Source organism: Salvelinus fontinalis, chromosome 1 (genome assembly GCF_029448725.1).
Source record: "Salvelinus fontinalis isolate EN_2023a chromosome 1, ASM2944872v1, whole genome shotgun sequence".
Classification (NCBI taxonomy): domain Eukaryota; kingdom Metazoa; phylum Chordata; class Actinopteri; order Salmoniformes; family Salmonidae; genus Salvelinus; species Salvelinus fontinalis.
This window is the reverse complement of record NC_074665.1, coordinates 8,407,269-8,428,548: the sequence shown is the minus strand read 5'-3', so window position 1 is coordinate 8,428,548 and position 21,280 is coordinate 8,407,269. Positions and strand designations below refer to the sequence as shown.

Sequence of the window (21,280 nt, the reverse complement as noted above, 5' to 3'; positions counted from 1 at the left end):
AGAATTTGATGTGAAGTATTGATGAAGTATTATTTGCCATATGGACATGTATTTGCTTGCATTTTTCTTAAATATAAAAACTAAGCCCAAAGTAAATGATATTCAAATGAGCAACGCAAAACTTTTGAATCACGCACTAAGGTTTTACAGCAAACTCAGTTTAAAGCGTACATTTTTATTTAACTTAGGCAAGTCAGTCATTCTTATTTTCAATGACGGCCCAGGAACAGTGGGTTAACTGCCTTGTTCAGGGGCAGAACGACAGATTTTTACCTTGTCAGCTCGGGGATTCGATCTAGCAACCTTTTGGTTACTAGGCTACCTGCCGTCCTATACACCTGCTACTGCTATTGATATACATGTAAATCGTTCCGTATTAGCCTACATTTACGGTTGGTTTGCTCATTTAGGTTGTATTTCTTTGGGGGTTTATTTCTGACACTAAATATGTCACTTATTTATGTAATAAGTGGGATCCTACAAACGTATTTTTGGGGTATTTCATTTCCGGGTTTTTTTCCACAAGAAGGATCTTTCTCCAAATGTTCCTACATTTTATTAGTATTTATCTTCAGCTGGAGCTCAAGCTTAGTGGTTCTCATTTGAACCCTCGGTCATATTTTGTGAAGAAGTGTAACAGTGTTTTTGTACAATATCTTCATTAAATTGGGTCTAAATACATCTGCTTATCTCTTTACTATTTCCCTACATGGTAGCCTACCCACAATTGTACATTTACACGTGGATCATTTAGGAGACAACCTTGTCCTGACTTACAATCAGGTAAATCCTCAATCACAGATTCTTTCCAAGTTCACTTGTGAAATTATGGGCATTGGATCAGGTCATACCTCTACTGTAACATTACCACAGTTTGGGAAACACATGTGGCTGTGTTTACACAGGCAGCACAATTCTATTCTTTTTTTTGTTTACTTATTGGTCTGTTTACCAATCAGATCATTGGGGAAATGATCAGAATTGGGCTGCCTGTGTAAACTCAGCCATGGTGAAGGACGCTTAGAAATGTATCCTTAACGACCACAAGAGGGCAATAATATTAGATACCCAGATTGAATAGTAACCTACAGATAGATTGCAATGGAAGAATTGTAAATCCTCTATCCAGTGTTATTCCCTAAACCCTTCTAGTCTAGGTCATTGTTTTTGTCTGAAGTTGTTGAATACTGAAATAATTTGAGTTTTGTTTTGTTGTAATTCCTTCGACGTGACTGAAGGACAAAATACATGAGATGTGTTTCAATCCATCCCATTTGTTTTCAGGTTTGCCGCAGAGCTGTGGGGAAAAGGTGATAGACATTAATCACTGGAAAACAAACAATGGATGTCCACGAGCCTGAAGACAAGTGAGTTATCAGCCTAGTTATGTGATCACTTTTTATCCTGACATCTTAACTGTTTAAGAGACAGTATCTAGTCCCTCTTTTTATCCTGACATCTTAACTGTTTAAGATACAGTATCTAGTCCCTCTTTTTATCCTGACATCTTAACTGTTTTAGAGACAGTATCTAGTCCCTCTTTTTATCCTGACATCTTAACTGTTTAAGATACAGTATCTAGTCCCTCTTTTTATCCTGACATATTAACTGTTTTAGATACAGTATCTAGTCCCTCCTTTTTATCCTGACATATTAACTGTTTAAGAGACAGTATCTAGTCCCTCCTTTTTATCCTGACATATTAACTGTTTTAGATACAGTATCTAGTCCCTCCTTTTTATCCTGACATCTTAACTGTTTAAGAGACAATATCTAGTCCCTCCTTTTTATCCTGACATCTTAACTGTTTTAGATACAGTATCTAGTCCCTCCTTTTTATCCTGACATCTTAACTGTTTTAGATACAGTATCTAGTCCCTCCTTTTTATCCTGACATCTTAACTGTTTAAGAGACAGTATCTAGTCCCTCCTTTTTATCCTGACATCTTAACTGTTTTAGATACAGTATCTAGTCCCTCTTTTTATCCTGACATCTTAACTGTTTTAGATACAGTATCTAGTCCCTCTTTTTATCCTGACATCTTAACTGTTTTAGAGACAGTATCTAGTCCCTCCTTTTTATAGTGACATCTTAACTGTTTTAGAGACAGTATCTAGTTCCTCTTTTTATGGTGACATCTTAACTGTTTTAAATACAGTATCTAGTTTCTGTGAAACTCTGGCTAGTCCCTCTTTTTATGGTTACTGGCAAATTATATTGTAACATGCACCAAATGGTAATGTACCCGATAGGTTAGCCTTTGGATTGGAAGTGTGTCACGAGCTCCTCCAAGGGAGATACCTCTTTAGGGACTGTGGCTAGAGTGCTCACCTTGAGCTCAGCCAGGCGTCTGTGATCTAATGCCCCCTAGTGGTCACACATTGTCCTACAGAACATTTTTGAAATTTGCTTAGTTTAATTTAACTAGGCAAGCCAGTTAAAGAACCGATTCTTAATTGCAATGACGGCCTACCCCGGCCAATTGTACACCACCCTATGGGACTCCCACTACAGTCCCTGGATTCAAACCAGGGACTGTAGTGATGCCTCTTGCACTGAAATGCATTGCCTTGGACTGCTGCACCATTCAGGAGCCCACTTTAATCCCACACTTAGTATCATATGTGTCAAGTAATTACCATTTTACCTTGTAATTTCTTTGTGGGCCTACATACTACGTAAATGAATACGGTATTCATTGTCATATTAAACAACACAAATAAACCCGGGTAACAGTTGCTTCCTCTCCTCTGTCATCCAACAGAAACAATGGCGTGTGGCTGATCTTTTTCATGCTGGGTTTAGGAACTCTCCTGCCGTGGAACTTCTTCATGACAGCCACCATGGTAAAGCACGGCATTAGATGTCATCGTCTACTTTCAGACTGAACGATAAATGAATACATACCAGAAATACAATGGCGAAGCGTTCAGTGGGACGTCTGTATTCAGTCTGTATTCTTTTCCAAATATGTCTCAAGTGTTCCTTTCCAGACCATCTTTGATATTAGCTTGTGATAATTCACAGAGATACTGATACCCCCCCGCCGTATCTATTCATTATAATAATTCATTTGAACAAGTATTATTTTCAAGTGCTCAAAGAGCTTTACATAATATTTGATCCATTATTGTACTGCATCCACTACCAATGGATAGCACCTAGCTGGGTGATGCACGACAGCCATGTTGCTGTAGAACTTTTCCGCCACACATTAGCAATGAACTAAAATGAACGGTCCGTCCTCTTGTCTCTCTACAGTATTTTACCAGCCGTCTCAGAGACCAATGAACTAAAATGAACGGTCCGTCCTCTTGTCTCTCTACAGTATTTTACCAGCCGTCTCAGAGACCCCACCCAGATGTCAACCGACAAGCCCTACGACCGTAATCCTATGGAGACCAGTTACAATAACGTATCGACACTTTGTGCCATGGTACCTTTACTGATCTTCACCTGTCTCAACTCAGTCCTGCATCACAGGTTAGTTAGACCCCCACTTCACCCCCACCCGCCCCACAATATCTTGAGTTTCCTAATGCGTTAAAGCACTACTCCAAAAAGTCAAATCTTTATATTTTATGGGACAAGCTAATATCATAGTAATTGTATAGCTTGGCCCAGCTTGGCTCAGTAGTGTTAAAAGTGCACTAACCAGGCAGAGGACCCACTTGTGATCAACGTTAGATTGACCTCAGATTATTTGACTCCAACTCCCAGGATTCCTCTAAAGTTCCGGATCACGGGCAGCCTGGCGGTGATTTTGGTGCTATTTCTTATCACGGCCGTCGGGGTGAAAATAGACATGGCCGCCGTCCCTTTCTTCACATTAACCATGATCAAGATTGTTATCATAAACTGTGAGTTTTCTTTAGCCTATGGCCTCTTTTTTGGCCCCTTCTTCCTTACCAGTCAATTCTTTCCCCTTGAGTTGTCCTGAAAGCACAATTAGACCTCAACCACCCTTCAATGTGGTCTGTCTTTACTTTACATTTTGTTAATTTAGCACAGTGGTTCTCAAACTGTGGGGCACGCACCCTGGTAGGGCACGGGTAAATACCTTATTTACATTCAGACCCTAATTCAGACCCTATTCAGACCCTAAGTGTTCAGACCCTATTCAGACCCTAAGTATTCAGACCCTTTGCTATGAGACTCGATATTGAGCTCAGGTGCATCCTGTTTTCATGGATCATCCTTGAGATATTTCTACAACCTGATTTGGAGTCCACCTGTGGTAAGTTTAATTGATTGGACATGATTTGGAAAGGCACACACCTGTCTATTTAAGGCCCCACAGTTGACAGTGAATGTCAAAGCAAAAACCAAGCCATGAGGTCGAAGGAATTGTCCGTAGAGCTCCGATACAGGATTGTGTTGAGCCACAGATCTGGGGAAGGGTACCAAAAATTGAAGATCCCTAAGAACACAGTGGCCTCCATCATTCTTAAATGGAAGAAGTTTGGAACCACCAAGGCTCTTCCTAGAGCTGGCCGCCAGCCAAACTGAGCAATCAGGGGAGAAGGGCCCGGAAGCCACTCCTCAGTAAAAGGCACATAACAGCCCACTTGGAGTTTGCCAAAAGGCACCTAAAGGACTCTCAGACCATGAGACACAAGATTCTCTGGTCTGATGAAACCAAGATTGAACTCTTTGACCTGAATGCCAAGCGTCACGTCTGGAGGAAACCTGGCATCATCCCTACGGTGAAGCATGGTGGTGGCAGCATCATAATGTGGGAATGTTTTTCAGCGGCAGGGACTGGAAGACTAGTCAGGATCGAGGGAAAGATGAATGGAGCAAAGTACAGCGAGATCCTTGATGAAAACCGACGGGATGTTCCCCAATGCTGTAAGGGGGGCCCTGTGAAGAAGTTTGGGAACCGCTGATTTAGCCGACGCTCTTATTCATTCAGCTGCCAAGAAGACAAATACAGTAATTATCTCTAACCCAAATGTATTTTTAGACTGAGAAGTAAGATTATTGAACACTCAAACTGCATATTAAATGTTAGCTTCATGTTTGTATGACTGGACTCTGTGTTATTGACTGTGTTTAGGATTCTTTTTTTTTTAACCTTTCTTCAGCCTTTGGAGCTATCCTGCAGGGCAGTCTGTTTGGCATGGCAGGCCTTCTGCCCGCCAAATACACCACACCCATAATGAGTGGGCAAGGCCTGGCAGGCACTTTCGCTGCCTTCTCCATGATCTGCGCTATCGCAAGTACGTCTGAGACATGATACACCTTTTTATTTCAGAATTAACACATCTACAGATATATATCATCATAAAAAATACATGTTTTTACATTTTTACTAATAATGCTTTAGAATAAAGTAAAATAATTAAGTCCAACTCCACAAAAGACAGTTGAGGCAAGTGATTAGTAGTATTGAAATTAATTCATAGACTCCTTTGCGATATGTACATGTTACCATGTCTGTAAATGATTCATATACATCTGTAAATGGTGATGTGTGCCTGGAATTAAGATTATATGACTTTTGATATGGCTGTGCAAGTGATGTCTCTCCCTCCCAATCTCTTTCCTCTGTCTCTGTCTCTGTCTCTCTGTCTCTCTCTCTCTGTCTCTCTCTCTCTGTCTCTCTCTCTCACACACCCCAGGTGGCTCAGCACTAAATGATGTTGCATTTGGATACTTCCTCACAGCCTGTGTAGTGATCATATTGGCCATAATGTCCTATGCGATCCTCCCTAAACTGGTAATAAACTCTGGATTTCAAATGTTATTATTACATATATTTGACAGAAAAATGGGGTTAGGATATGCTACTCGACGATAATACAACTAATACTTCATAATACAACTAATACTTCATAATACAACTAATACTTCATAATACAACTAATACTTCGTAATACAACTAATACTTCGTAATGCAACTAATACTTCATAATGCAACTAATACTTCATAATGCAACTAATACGTCATAATACAACTAATACAACTAATACGTCATAATACAACTAATACAACTAATACTTCATAATACAACTAATACTTCATAATGCAACTAATACATCATAATACAACTAATACTTCATAATACAACTAATACTTCATAATGCAACTAATACATCATAATACAACTAATACTTCATAATACAACTAATACTTCATAATGCAACTAATACATCATAATACAACTAATACTTCATAATACAACTAATACTTCATAATACAACGAATACTTCATAATACAACTAATAATTCATAATCAACTAATACTATGTCCCCTTTTCATTCTTCACATATTAATTTACCAGTGTATAAATGTCAAATATGTAATTCTTCCAGTTCATCTCTTCTGTTTCGTTAAAATCCCTAGACTGTGTGAGATAATTGAATGTAATTTTGTGTCGTTCTGAACCTTTCTTTAGGAGATCTACCGATATTACAACAAAAGACAAGGTGGAAACAGGTTTAGTAACGAGATGAACAGGCTGGAAGGTAAACAGGCTTAGTAACGAGGTGAACAGGCTGGAAGGTAAACAGGCTTAGTAACGAGGTGAACAGGCTGGAAGGTAAACAGGCTTATTAACAAGGGGAACAGGCTGGAAGGTAAACAGGCTTAGTAACGAGGTGAACAGGCTTAGTAATGAGGTGAACAGGCTGGAAGGTAAACAGGCTTAGTAACGAGGTAAACAGGCTTAGTAACGAGGTGAACAGGCTGGAAGGTAAACAGGTTTAGTAACGAGGTGAACAGGCTGGAAGGTAAACGGGCTTAGTAACGAGGTGAACAGGCTGGAAGATAAACAGGCTTAGTAACGAGGTAAACAGGCTTAGTAACGAGGTGAACAGGCTGGAAGGTAAACAGGTTTAGTAACGAGGTGAACAGGCTGGAAGGTGAGCAGGCTTAGTAACGAGGTGAACAGGCTTAGTAACGAGGTGAACAGGCTGGAAGGTAAACAGGCTTAGTAACGAGGTAAACAGGCTTAGTAACAAGGTGAACAGGCTGGAAGGTAAACAGGCTTAGTAACGAGGGGAACAGGCTGGAAGGTAAACAGGTTTAGTAACGAGGTGAACAGGCTGGAAGGTAAACAGGCTTAGTAACGAGGTGAACAGGCTGGAAGGTAAACGGGCTTAGTAACGAGGTAAACAGGCTTAGTAACGAGGTGAACAGGCTGGAAGGTGAACGGGCTTAGTAACGAGGTAAACAGGCTTAGTAACGAGGTGAACAGGCTGGAAGGTAAACAGGCTTAGTAACGAGGTAAACAGGCTTAGTAACGAGGTGAACAGGCTGGAAGGTGAACAGGCTTAGTAACGAGGTGAACAGGCTTAGTAACGAGGTGAACAGGCTGGAAGGTAAACAGGCTTAGTAACGAGGTGAAGAGGCTGGAAGGTAAACAGGCTTAGTAACGAGGTGAACAGGCTGGAAGGTAAACAGGCTTAGTAACGAGGTGAACAGGCTGGAAGGTAAACAGGCTTAGTAACGAGGTAAACAGGCTTAGTAACGAGGTGAACAGGCTGGAAGGTAAACAGGCTTAGTAACGAGGTGAACAGGCTGGAAGGTAAACATGCTTAGTAACGAGGTAAACAGGCTTAGTAACGAGGTGAACAGGCTGGAAGGTGAACAGGCTTAGTAACGAGGTGAACAGGCTTAGTAACGAGGTGAACAGGCTGGAAGGTAAACAGGCTTAGTAACGAGGTGAAGAGGCTGGAAGGTAAACAGGCTTAGTAACGAGGTGAACAGGCTGGAAGGTAAACAGGCTTAGTAACGAGGTGAACAGGCTGGAAGGTAAACAGGCTTAGTAACGAGGTAAACAGGCTTAGTAACGAGGTGAACAGGCTGGAAGGTATACAGGCTTAGTAACGAGGTGAACAGGCTGGAAGGTAAACAGGCTTAGTAACGAGGGGAACAGGCTGGAAGGTAAACAGGCTTAGTAACGAGGTGAACAGGCTTAGTAACGAGGTGAACAGGCTGGAAGGTAAACAGGCTTAGTAACGAGGTGAAGAGGCTGGAAGGTAAACAGGCTTAGTAACGAGGTGAACAGGCTGGAAGGTAAACAGGCTTAGTAACGAGGTGAACAGGCTGGAAGGTAAACAGGCTTAGTAACGAGGTAAACAGGCTTAGTAACGAGGTGAACAGGCTGGAAGGTAAACAGGCTTAGTAACGAGGTGAACAGGCTGGAAGGTAAACATGCTTAGTAACGAGGTGAACAGGCTGGAAGGTAAACAGGCTTAGTAACGAGGGGAACAGGCTGGAAGGTAAACAGGTTTAGTAACGAGGTGAACAGGCTGGAAGGTGAACAGGCTTAGTAACGAGGTGAACGGGCTGGAAGGTAAACATGCTTAGTAACGAGGTGAACAGGCTGGAAGGTAAACAGGCTTAGTAACGAGGGGAACAGGCTGGAAGGTAAACAGGTTTAGTAACGAGGTGAACAGGCTGGAAGGTAAACAGGCTTAGTAACGAGGTGAAGAGGCTGGAAGGTAAACAGGCTTAGTAACGAGGTGAACAGGCTGGAAGGTAAACAGGCTTAGTAACGAGGTGAACAGGCTGGAAGGTAAACAGGCTTAGTAACGAGGTGAACAGGCTGGAAGGTAAACATGCTTAGTAACGAGGTGAACAGGCTGGAAGGTAAACAGGTTTAGTAACGAGGTGAACAGGCTGGAAGGTAAACAGGCTTAGTAACGAGGTGAACAGGCTGGAAGGTAAACAGGCTTAGTAACGAGGTGAACAGGCTTAGTAACGAGGCGAACAGGCTTAGTAACGAGGTGAACAGGCTGGAAGTTAAACAGGCTTAGTAACGAGGTGAACAGGCTGGAAGGTAAACAGGTTTAGTAACAAGGTGAACAGGCTTAGTAACGAGGTGAACAGGCTGGAAGGTATACAGGCTTAGTAACGAGGTGAACAGGCTGGAAGGTAAACAGGTTTAGTAACGAGGTGAACAGGCTTAGTAATGAGAGGTGAACAGGCTTAGTAACGAGGTGAACAGGCTGGAAGTTAAACAGGCTTAGTAACGAGGTGAACAGGCTTAGTAACGAGGTGAACAGGCTTAGTAACGAGGTGAACAGGCTGGAAGGTAAACAGGCTTAGTAACGAGGTGAACAGGCTGGAAGGTAAACAGGTTTAGTAACGAGGTGAACAGGCTTAGTAATGAGAGGTGAACAGGCTTAGTAACGAGGTGAACAGGCTGGAAGTTAAACAGGCTTAGTAACGAGGTGAACAGGCTGGAAGGTAAACAGGTTTAGTAACAAGGTGAACAGGCTTAGTAACGAGGTGAACAGGCATAGTAACGAGGTGAACAGGCTTAGTAACGAGGTGAACAGGTTTAGTAACGAGGTGAACAGGCTTAGTAACGAGGTGAACAGGCATAGTAACGAGGTGAACAGGTTTAGTAACGAGGTGAACAGGTTTAGTAACGAGGTGAACAGGCATAGTAACGAGGTGAACAGGCATAGTAACGAGGTGAACAGGTTTAGTAACGAGGTGAACAGGCTTAGTAACGAGGTGAACAGGCATAGTAACGAGGTGAACAGGCATAGTAACGAGGTGAACAGGTTTAGTAACGAGGTGAACAGGTTTTGTAACGAGGTGAACAGGTTTAGTAACGAGGTGAACAGGCTGGAAGGTGAACATGACAGCCATTTATGTTTTGTCAGATATGTAGAAATAAGAGAACGATAGTTGTCATGTTTTATGTATAGATAGGTAAATCCAAGCCATGCATCAACTTGGACTCTTGTTGAATATATTTTTATTCAAACATTTGGATTAGGCTACCAATTTTTAATGATCACGAAAGCAATGTATTGGATAGCCTCGTTCCTTATCCCGTCAGAAAATGCTGCAGCGACTACAACAGTTCTCAAACAAGGAGAAGAGGAACAAACCGTGTCCATGTTGACCATCTTCAAGAAGGTATGCCATAATTATTTTTGGATTGAGGTCGGAATTCAAACCATGGCTCGCTTTAGAGTAGGACACTAGACAGACAGCCCACAATGAGGCTTTTAATTGAAGACATTTTTAGATGGTCACGTAGATCGCACTCATTGTAAACTCTGCACATGTTGGCTCAACTGTAAATTAAAAAGTTTGTTATAGCACGGATTAAATCCCTACCTAAAACAATTCAGGAGATTAATTGAAATTATATTGATGAACTGAAAATCGTTACTGCGCTTTAAAAGCAAATACAAAACACTACATTACATCATTTTTAGAGACACATTTGCAGACACTTATCGCTAATCGATAAAAATGACAAGTTCATTTAGCTGTCTCCAGCATGTCGAGTTTGAGTATTTAAAAAAAATATATATTAATTTCAATTCACTTTCTCAATTGGAAAAACAATGAAAACCAATACACTTTGTAGGTATTTAAAATGGATTATAAACCCACCATAGCAATAAATACTTTTTAAATACTCGTTTTTCCATGACTTAAAAAGTAGATCCCTAAACTAAAGAGTCACCTTCAATCCCACTTTTGATATTCTTCACTATACCCTCCCTCATTCTGCTCTCTATCCTTCTCTTTTTCCTGGTTTGAATAAATCTCTTGTGGACAAACGGACGTAACATACTGTCAACAGACTAGGCAAGCGACAATTTAAAGGGTCTGCATGCTTCTGCGTGCAGATATTATGAAGAAATTGAGAAATACAAGGAACTTTGTTCCGGTGCCCGGATTTTTCATTACTGATTATTTGGACAAATCACGATTTCGCAGGTGGTCGCATATTTATAATTTCGGGAAGTGGAGGGGACATCTGGTTCAAAAACTGGTTAAGAGTTTCTATTTAGAGAGGTGGAGACTTTGCTAGCCTGAAATTGGCTAAATTTCCATTTAGGGGGCTGGATACTTCGCTAGTCATGCCCCCCCCCCCCCCCACTCTGTGGTGGACTCAGTCTAATGTTGAGCCATACAGTTGAAGTCGGAAGTTTACATACACTTAGTTAAAACAAATTTTTCAACCACTCCAAAAATGTATTGTTAACAAACTATAGTTTTGGCAAGTCGGTTAGGACATCTACTTTGTGCATGTCACAAGTAATTTTTCCAATAATTGTTTACAGACAGATTATTTCCCTTATAATTAACTGTATCACAATTCCAGTGGGTCAGAAGTTTACATACACTAAGTTGACTGTGCCTTTAAAAAGTTTGGAAAATTCCATAAAATTGTCATGGCTTTAGAAGCTTCTGATAGGCTAATTGACATCATTTGAGTCAATTGGAGGTGAACCTGTGGATGTATTCCAAGGCCTTCCTTCAAACTCAGTGCTTCTTTGATTGACATCATGGGAAAATCAAAGGAAATCAGCCAAGACCTTAGAAAATAAATTGTAGACCTCCACAAGTCTGATTCATCATTGGGAGCAATTTCCAAACACCTGAAGGTACCACCTTCATCTGTACAAACAATAGTACGCAAGTATAAACACCATGGGACCACGCAGCCGTCATCCCACTCAGGAAGGAGATGCGTTCTGTCTCCTAGAGATGAACGTACTTTGGTGCGAAAAGTGCAAATCATTCCCAGAGCAACAGCAAAGGATCTTGTGAAGATGCTTGAGGAAACAGATAAAAAAGTATAGATATCCACAGTCAAACGAGTTCTATATCGACATAACTTGAAAGTCCGCTCAGCAATTAAGAAGCCACTGCTCCAAAACCGCCATAAAAAAAGCCAGACTGTGGTATGCAACTGCACATGGGGACAAAGGTCGTACTTTTCGGAGAAATGTCCTCTGGTCTGATGATACAAAAATAGAACTGTTTGGCCATAATGACCATTGTTATGTTTGGAGGAAAAAGGGGGAGGCTTGCAAGCCAGAGAACACCATCCCAACCGTGAAGCACGGGGGGGGGGGGGGGGGGGTGGCAGCATCATGTTGTGGGGGTGCTTTGCTGCAGGAGGGACTGGTGCACTTTACAAAATAGATGGCATCATGTGGCAGGGAAATTATGTGGATATATTGAAGCAACATCTCAAGACATCAGTTAGGAAGTTGAAGCTTGGTCGCAAATGGGTCTTCCAAATGGACAATGACCCCAAGCATACTTTGAAAGTTGTGGCAAAATGGCTCAAGGACTACTAAGTCAAGGTATTGGAGTGGCCATCACAAAGCCCTGATCTCAATCCTATAAAAAAACTTGTGAACAGAGCTGAAAAACCATGTGAGAGCAAGGAGGCCTACAAACCTGACTCAGTTACACCAGCTCTGTCAGGAGGAATGGGCCAAAATTCACCCAACTTATTGTGGGAAGCTTGTGGAAGGCTACCCGAAAAGTTTGACCCAAGGCAATGCTACCAAATACTAATTGAATGTATGTAAACTTCTGACCCACTGGGAATGTGATGGAATAAATAAAAGCTGAAATAAATAATTCTCTCTACTATTATTCTGACATTTCACATTATTAAAATAAAGTGGTGATCCTAACTGATCTAAGACAGGGAATTTTTACTAGGATTAAAAGTCAGGATTTTTTTTTAAAACGGAGTTTAAATGTATTTGACTACGGTGTATGTAAACTTCCGACTTCAACTGTATATTTAGAATGCATAATATCGTTCTAATTCAAAACATTCAGTAACATAGCATTGTTGAAATATTCCCCATTTATTTTGAATGTGGCACTAACATGGCTGCCATAGAATGTTGTATTGTAAATGCATCATAATGCAGAAACCTCAATGTCCCAACCATTTGATTTCTAGCGTCCCAACTCTCCAAATAGGTGATCTAAAGTGCTTTCTTCTCGACCCATTGACTGTAGATCTGGGTCCTGGCTCTCTCTGTATGTTTTGCCTTCACCGTCACCATCGGTGTCTACCCTGCTGTCACAGTGGATGTCAAGTCTACCGTCGCTAATGGAGGCGCCTGGGGTGTGTGTGTGTTTGTCTGAATATCTATGACAAGAGCATGGTTTATGTGTTCATTTTACGGTATACTTACACACTTTTGATTTACAAGCCTTTTTACAACAAAAAAATGACTGGTAATATGTGTTATTGTACCCTCTCCTCTCAGAGATGTACTTCGTCCCCGTGTGTTGTTTCCTGCTCTTTAACCTGAGCGACTGGGCTGGGAGAAGCCTTACTGCTGTGTGCATGTGGGTAAGTCAGCAACAAAAGAAATTGGCTCTGATACTTATTTGAATTGTGGATATTGTGAACTAAGGATTCCAGCTCACGCGAACAGAGCAGTAGAGGTTACCCATAAGCCTTTACTGGCATGGTACATTTACCGTCGTTTTTTAAGAGAAAAAAAACTGCAAGTAAACTTTGAACTACTCTGAATTTAAGATAAATCTCTTTTGCATCTTATCTACTTATCTTGTGGTGACGTTGTGAATGTGATGCATGTTTCAATCCAATTTCTATGCATTTTACAACCGGCTTAATTAAAACAAACACAGCAGTAACATTTTATTTAACAATGTTTTTATCGAATGTGAATTTAAGTCATCTTCTATCGAATAAAGCACTATCCCTTAGCCTTAGCACTACGACTTAGCCTTGGCACTATCCCTTAGCCTTAGCACTACGACTTAGCCTTGGCACTATCCCTTAGCCTTAGCACTACGACTTAGCCTTGGCACTATCCCTTAGCCTTAGCCTTATCCCTTAGCCTTGGCACTATCCATTAGCCTTAGCACTATCCCTTAGCCTTAGCACTATCCCTTAGCCTTAGCACTATGACTTAGCCTTGGCACTATCCCTTAGCCTTAGCACTATCACTTAGCCATAGCACTATCCCTTAGCACTACGACTTAGCCTTAGCACTATCCCTTAGCCTTAGCACTATCCCTTAGCCTTAGCACTATCCCTTAGCCTTAGCACTATCCCTTAGCCTTAGCACTATCCCTTAGCCTTAGCACTATGACTTAGCCTTGGCACTATCCCTTAGCCTTGGCACTTCCCTTAGCCTTGGCACTATCCATTAGCCTTAGCACTATCCCTTAGCCTTAGCACTATCCCTTAGCCTTAGCACTATGACTTAGCCTTGGCACTATCCCTTAGCCTTGGCACTTCCCTTAGCCTTGGCACTATCCATTAGCCTTAGCACTATCCCTTAGCCTTAGCACTATCCCTTAGCCTTAGCACTATGACTTAGCCTTGGCACTATCCCTTAGCCTTGGCACTTCCCTTAGCCTTGGCACTATCCATTAGCCTTAGCACTATCCCTTAGCCTTGGCACTTCCCTTAGCCTTAGCACTATCCCTTAGCCATAGCACTATCCCTTAGCCTTAGCACTATCCCTTAGCCATAGCACTATCCCTTAGCCTTAGCACTATCCCTTAGCCTTAGTACTATCCCTTAGCCTTAGCACTATCCCTTAGCCTTAGCACTATCACTTAACCTTAGTACTATCACTTAACCTTAGTACTATCACTTAACCTTAGTACTATCACTTAGCCTTAGTACTATCACTTAGCCTTAGTACTATCCCTTAGCCTTAGTACTATCCCTTAGCCTTAGTACTATCACTTAGCCTTAGTACTATCACTTAACCTTAGTACTATCACTTAACCTTAGTACTATCACTTAGCCTTAGTACTATCCCTTAACCTTAGTACTATCACTTAACCTTAGTACTATCCCTTAGCCTTAGTACTATCACTTAGCCTTAGTACTATCACTTAACCTTAGTACTATCACTTAGCCTTAGTACTATGGCATTTAATTGAATGTGCATGTGCTATGTCTCTTTCTCTGACATCCACTTTCAGCCTGGGAAGGAAAGCAAACTGGTGCCCATTTTTATGGTGGCCCGTGTGATCTTTGTGCCTCTCTTCATGCTGTGCAACGTTCAGCCCCGCTACAACCTGCCTGTCGTCTTTCAACACGATGCCTGGTTCATGGTCTTCATGACCCTCTTCGCCTTCTCCAGTGGATACCTGGCCAGCCTCTGCATGTGCTTCGGGCCCAAGTAAGAGCACTTGGCTCCTTCGCTTGGGCGAAAAACCAGATACATTTGAAACTTTCAAGGTAGCCTACAGCCTGTTTGTAGCCTGGTCCCAGACCTATTTGTAGCCTGGTCCCAGATCCTTTTGAGGCCTGGTCCCAGACCTGTTTGTAACCTGGTCCCAGATCTGTTTGTGCTTTTGCCTACTGCTCCATAGGCGTTGTCAAGCCATGTTCTGCATGACATTTCCATAAGGAGTTGGCCAGACAGCAGAAACACACAGCCACCCAGGCCATACCTGATCCCCCCCCTCTCTCTCTCTTCTCTCCCTCTTTCTCCTTTCTCTCTCTCTTTCTCTGTTCTCTCTCCTTTCTCTTTCTCCTTTCTCTCTCTCTCTCGCTCTTTCTCCTTTCTCTCTCTCTCCTCTCTCCAGATTAGTTGCTCCTAATGAGGCAGAGACGGCTGGTGCCATCATGGCCTTTTTCCTGTCCCTGGGTTTGGCTCTGGGAGCATCCTTCTCATTCCTCTTCAGAGCCATTGTCTAAAATAGCCCCCTGTGAGGAGCATGCATAATAACACAACCCAAACATAACACAACCCAAACATAACACAACCCAAACACAACCCAAACACAACCCAAACACAACCCAAACATAACACAACCCAAACACAACACAACCCAAACATAACACAACCCAAACATAACACAACCCAAACATAACACAACCCAAACATAACACAACCCAAACATAACACAACCCAAACACAACCCAAACACAACCCAAACATAACACAACCCAAACACAACACAACCCAAACATAACACAACCCAAACATAACACAACCCAAACACAACACAACCCAAACATAACATAACCCAAACATAACACAACCCAAACACAACACAACCCAAACATAACACAACCCAAACATAACACAACCCAAACATAACACAACCCAAACATAACACAACCCAAACACAACCCAAACACAACCCAAACATAACACAACCCAAACATAACACAACCCAAACATAACACAACCCAAACATAACACAACCCAAACATAACACAACCCAAACATAACACAACCCAAACATAACACAACCCAAACATAACACAACCCAAACATAACACAACCCAAACATAACACAACCCAAACATAACATAACCCAAACATAACACAACCCAAACATAACACAACCCAAACACAACATAACACAACCCAAACACAACATAACACAACCCAAACACAACATAACACAACCCAAACACAACATAACCCAACCCAAACATAACACAACACAACCCAAACATAACACAACCCAAACACAACATAACACAACCCAAACACAACATAACACAACCCAAACATAACACAACCCAAACATAACACAACCCAAACACAACATAACCCAACCCAAACACAACATAACACAACCCAAACACAACATAACACAACCCAAACACAACATAACACAACCCAAACACAACATAACACAACCCAAACACAACATAACACAACCCAAACACAACATAACACAACCCAAACATAACACAACCCAAACATAACACAACCCAAACACAACATAACCCAACCCAAACATAACACAACACAACCCAAACATAACACAACCCAAACACAACATAACACAACCCAAACACAACATAACACAACCCAAACACAACATAACACAACCCAAACATAACACAACCCAAACACAACATAACACAACCCAAACACAACATAACACAACCCAAACATAACACAACCCAAACATAACATAACCCAAACATAACACAACCCAAACACAACACAACCCAAACACAACACAACCCAAACACAACACAACCCAAACATAACACAACCCAAACATAACACAACCCAAACATAACACAACCCAAACATAACATAACCCAAACATAACACAACCCAAACATAACACAACCCAAACACAACATAACCCAAACATAACACAACCCAAACATAACACAACCCAAACACAACATAACACAACCCAAACACAACATAACCCAAACACAACATAACACAACCCAAACACAACATAACACAACCCAAACATAACACAACCCAAACATAACACAACCCAAACACAACACAACCCAAACATAACACAACCCAAACATAACACAACCCAAACATAACACAACCCAAACATAACATAACCCAAACATAACACAACCCAAACACAACCCAAACACAACCCAAACATAACACAACCCAAACATAACTCTTGCATTGCAACAGATTCTCAACTGTTTGTGTATATTTTTAAACAAGTGATACTGATTCACTTCAAATCTTGTCATCCAAAGAAAGGAACGTGTGGCAAGCAGCTTAAGGCCTGTATTCAATCCGATCACGCTTTGTCGGCTAGGCTATGTGCTATTTAAAGGTAATTTCCGATTGAGCGGACATACTGTGTGCAGCATTTACCGTTGAAGTGGTCTTGCATGAATACCTTTAAAAGGTGCATAGCCAGCAAGGCGCGATCAGATTGAATCCTGGTCTTATTAGTCGTATCAAATCAAATTTTATTTGTCACATACACATGGTTAGCAGATGTTAATGCGAGTGTAGCGAAATACTTGTGCTTCTTCTTCTGACAATGCAGTAATAACCAACGAGTAATCTAACCTAACAATTCCACAATTACTACCTTATACACACAAGTGTAAAGGGATGAAGAATATGTACATAAAGAAATATGAATGAGTGATGGTACAGAACGGCATAGGCAAGATGCAGTAGATGGTATCGAGTACAGTATATACATATGAGATGAGTAATGTAGGGTATGTAAATATTATATTAAGTGGCATTGTTTAAAGTGGCTAGTGATACATTTTTTACGTGTATGGCAGCAGCCACTCAATGTTAGTGGTGGCTGTTTAACAGTCTGATGGCTTTGAGATAGAAGCTGTTTTTCAGTCTCTCTGTCCCTGCTTTGATGCACCTGTACTGACCTCCCCTTCTGGATGATAGCGGGGTGAACAGGCAGTGGCTCGGGTGGTTTTTGTCCTTGATGATCTTTATGGCCTTCCTGTGACATCGGGTGGTGTAGGTGTCCTGGAGGGCAGGAAGTTTACATACACCTTAGCCAAATACATTTAAACTCACCGTTTTTCACAATTCCTGACATTCATTCCCAGTAAAAAATCCCTGTCTTAGGTCAGATGAATGCACTAACTGTGATATGTGGTTGTCTCTCCTAGCTATCTGAAGATGAATGCACTAACTGTGACTGTGATATGTGGTTGTCTCACCTAGCTATCTGAAGAGGAATACACTAACTGTGGTATGTGGTTGTCTCACCTAGTTATCTGAAGATGAATACACTGTGACATGTGGTTGTCTCACCTAGCTATCTAAAGATGAATACATTAACTGTGATATGTGGTTGTCTCTCCTAGCTATCTGAAGATGAACACACTAACTGTGATATGTGGTTGTCTCTCCTAGCTATCTGAAGATGAATGTACTAACTGTGATATGTGGTTGTCTCTCCTAGCTATCTGAAGATGAATACACTAACTGTGACATGTGGTTGTCTCACCTAGCTATCTGAAGATGAATGTACTAACTGTGACTGTGGTATGTGGTTGTCTCTCCTAGCTATCTGAAGATGAATATACTAACTGTGATATGTGGTTGTCTCACCTAGCTATCTGAAGATGAATGTACTAACTGTGACTGTGATATGTGGTTGTCTCAACTAGCTATCTGAAGATGAATGTACTAACTGTCGTATGTGGTTGTCTCTCCTAGCTATCTGATGATGAATGTACTAACTGTGACTGTGATATGTGGTTGTCTCTCCTAGCTATCTGATGATGAATGTACTAACTGTGACTGTGATATGTGGTTGTCTCACCTAGCTATCTGAAGATGAATGCACTAACTGTGACATGTGGTTGTCTCACCTAGCTATGCACTAAATGTAAAGGCATCCGCATACGCAGGTTCGGTTTGCTCATCGCAGAACTCGGGTAGGCATGGCGACCGTCTGTGCTCTCATACTCCCTAAAGACCTATGCTTGAAAAACAAGAAAAAAAAACTGCAATATTACCGTTTGTCCCTCTTGAGCCACCGTAGCAACAACATAGCCAGAAACACTTCCTCAAAATAGTCCAAATGAATCTAACTCAAGAAATCTTGAGATCTGAACATATATACCCAGTTTGGGTATATATGTTCATAATATATACCCAAACTGTGCTGACTGGAAAGCATACGGTAAGTGTAAGTCGCTCTGGATAAGAGCATCTGCTAAATGACAAATGTTGCTTAAAGTAGTGTAATAGTATATGGTCTCAATGTAGTGTCCCAAATACAGTACTGTAATGAAACAGCAGGCAGCAGGTCTCGAACCCTCGACCTTCTAGCCCGAGGTCCGGCGCGCTATCGACTGTGCCGCAAAAGCATGCTCGTGCGGCAGAGTCTATTTCCGCGCTTATAAACCCAGGGTCGTTACAATACTTTCAATTTGAATTATGATGGGATAAACACTAAGCAGCCTTCAAAAAGCCTACTTTACAGAAGTCGCTGAGGAAAACAATTCTATACCTAGTGTGGTATTGTTACGAAACCAATAACTAGACCGCTAAAAATAAAACTACAAAAATTATGCCTAAACTCAAGATTCCAAACTCAAAACAAAAAGGCCATCGAACAAAACTAGCAGCCTCGTCGGCTTTCCAAGCTAGCACTCTGACTGGCAATCACCTTACACAGCAGAGTAATTACCAAGGCTTAGCTCAGCACCTAGACCGCCACCTGGTGATCGAGTGTGGAAGTGTCTCCTGGATAGTGTGTCTATTTCCTAACAGTAACCTTCCCCCCCAGTGTAGAATGTTATTAGTTGTCAATGGAGTGAGTTTGTGTTCATGCAGGACCTCCCGCCCTCACTTACCGTCAACTAATCATGTGAATGCGGAGCTACACGGAGCCCACCGCATTATTACAAAATTATGCACACGGCGATGCGGTACACAGCTCAATTTGGTCTCTGTATGCCTCCGGAGGCCCGAAATTGCGTCACACCCTCCATGACGCCTCCGACCACATTTTCAGATCAACATAAATTGGCTTTAACACTTTAATCTTTTCTTAATAACACTGACTTTGTTGACAGTTGCTTGAGGAAAACGTGTACTTTTAATTATATGACTGTGATATGTGGTTGTCTTAACCTTGCTACGTTAATAAGATTAATGCACAATTGTCTGGGCGTCTGCTAAATGACAATAAGCTTCTGCTAAATGACGGAAAGGGAAGGTAATGCGGCATTACTTTAACGTCACTGAATGCATTTTAGAGTAGGTGGAAATGCCATGTAATTAAACACGTACCAAAACTTGACAATGCACGTCATGAATAAAAAAATGAAACCATGTATTTTTTACAAGTTTGTAATGTATTTAGTCATTTATTCAACTCTTAAAGTAGATGGCAGTGAAATAGTATTACAGTATATCGGATGGTATGAATGACCAAGGAAAAGGTGTTTACATGTTGTATGCCAAAAACGTACTCAAAGATACGTTGTAATTTTCCGATGGTTCTGTGTCCAGGCGGTGCCTCCCTGTGTGTCAATTGTCTTCCGTATGGTGCCTAATGAACATGACGATGTGAGTCTTCACTCCGGATGTGAAAAACCCTGTTTTCTATTTCTAAATTGTTGGCAAGGGAACAGAAATAGACTGGCACCCAGGCTAATGCCTGGCCATCAAATGCGATCCACTTCCCAAATGTGTCACAGAAGCTGGGCAACTAGAAAGAACTCTTATGATGACCGTTCATTTCTATACGGTGTCCTGGAGTTTAGATGCCACCGGGGGTCCGCAGCAGGGTCCATTGGAAGGCTCCGGATCATTCTTCAAGACCGTAGGCCTCACCACGTCAATGTCCCGCTCCAGATGATCCAGCAAGCCCGTGACAATACCGGGAGCAGCGTGGAAGTCAATCAGAAAGTATCCACCGCGCATGTGTCGCTCGTTGTGTTTCGATATCTTGTACGGTAGAAGTTTCTCTCCAAGGTTCTCCAAGCCTCTCACCACAGCGCCTCGTTCCATCAAGGTTTCCACTGTGCGCCGCAAAAGTGCCGCGGTCTCCGGCCTCTGCATGGCCTTTACAATGAGGGCAAGTTCATATCGAGGCATGATTTACAGTTTGTGAAAGACAAGAACAGACAGTAATACCGTTTAAATGTCCAGACTCACAACAATGTCCTTCATTTACAACGTTTCCCGGACGTCAAGTGCCATGTCGTGAGACGATTAGAGATGACGTAAAATATATACACTAGACTGTACCAAAGGTGGAGGGGTGTAGGTATGGCGCTTAAAACGTTTTACATAAAAAAAAATAT

At 41.7% G+C, this 21,280-nt stretch overlaps 2 protein-coding genes across 2 annotated transcripts; one reads left to right on the top strand and one right to left on the bottom strand.

Moving 5' to 3' along the window:
• The first annotated feature begins 1,341 nt into the window (after positions 1–1,341).
• Positions 1,342–15,455, top strand: LOC129865539 (equilibrative nucleoside transporter 1-like). Its single transcript, XM_055938408.1, has 12 exons — positions 1,342–1,367; positions 2,736–2,847; positions 3,330–3,484; positions 3,722–3,861; positions 5,089–5,223; positions 5,626–5,723; positions 6,404–6,473; positions 9,806–9,885; positions 12,757–12,865; positions 13,011–13,096; positions 14,713–14,912; positions 15,322–15,455. Exons 1-12 carry the CDS (start codon positions 1,342–1,344, stop codon positions 15,431–15,433), a joined length of 1,323 nt encoding a protein of 440 aa, XP_055794383.1. The 3' UTR covers positions 15,434–15,455.
• Positions 15,456–20,305: 4,850 nt separating this feature from the next.
• mrps6 (mitochondrial ribosomal protein S6) lies at positions 20,306–21,181 on the bottom strand. The gene has a single exon (XM_055864994.1). The coding sequence runs from the start codon at positions 21,069–21,071 to the stop codon at positions 20,715–20,717; it is 357 nt and encodes a 118-aa protein (XP_055720969.1). The 5' UTR covers positions 21,072–21,181; the 3' UTR covers positions 20,306–20,714.
• Positions 21,182–21,280: the final 99 nt, after the last annotated feature.

Bases quoted from the DNA above. Each gene is read 5' to 3' on its own strand.
- mrps6 (XM_055864994.1), bottom strand. From the start codon at position 21,071: ATGCCTCGATATGAACTTGCCCTCATTGTAAAGGCCATGCAGAGGCCG.
- LOC129865539 (XM_055938408.1), top strand. From the start codon at position 1,342: ATGGATGTCCACGAGCCTGAAGACAA. The intron at 2,848-3,329 runs GTAAAGCACGGC...GTCTCTCTACAG, and splicing joins TCTTCATGACAGCCACCATG to TATTTTACCAGCCGTCTCAG. The intron at 5,724-6,403 runs GTAATAAACTCT...ACCTTTCTTTAG, and splicing joins ATGCGATCCTCCCTAAACTG to GAGATCTACCGATATTACAA.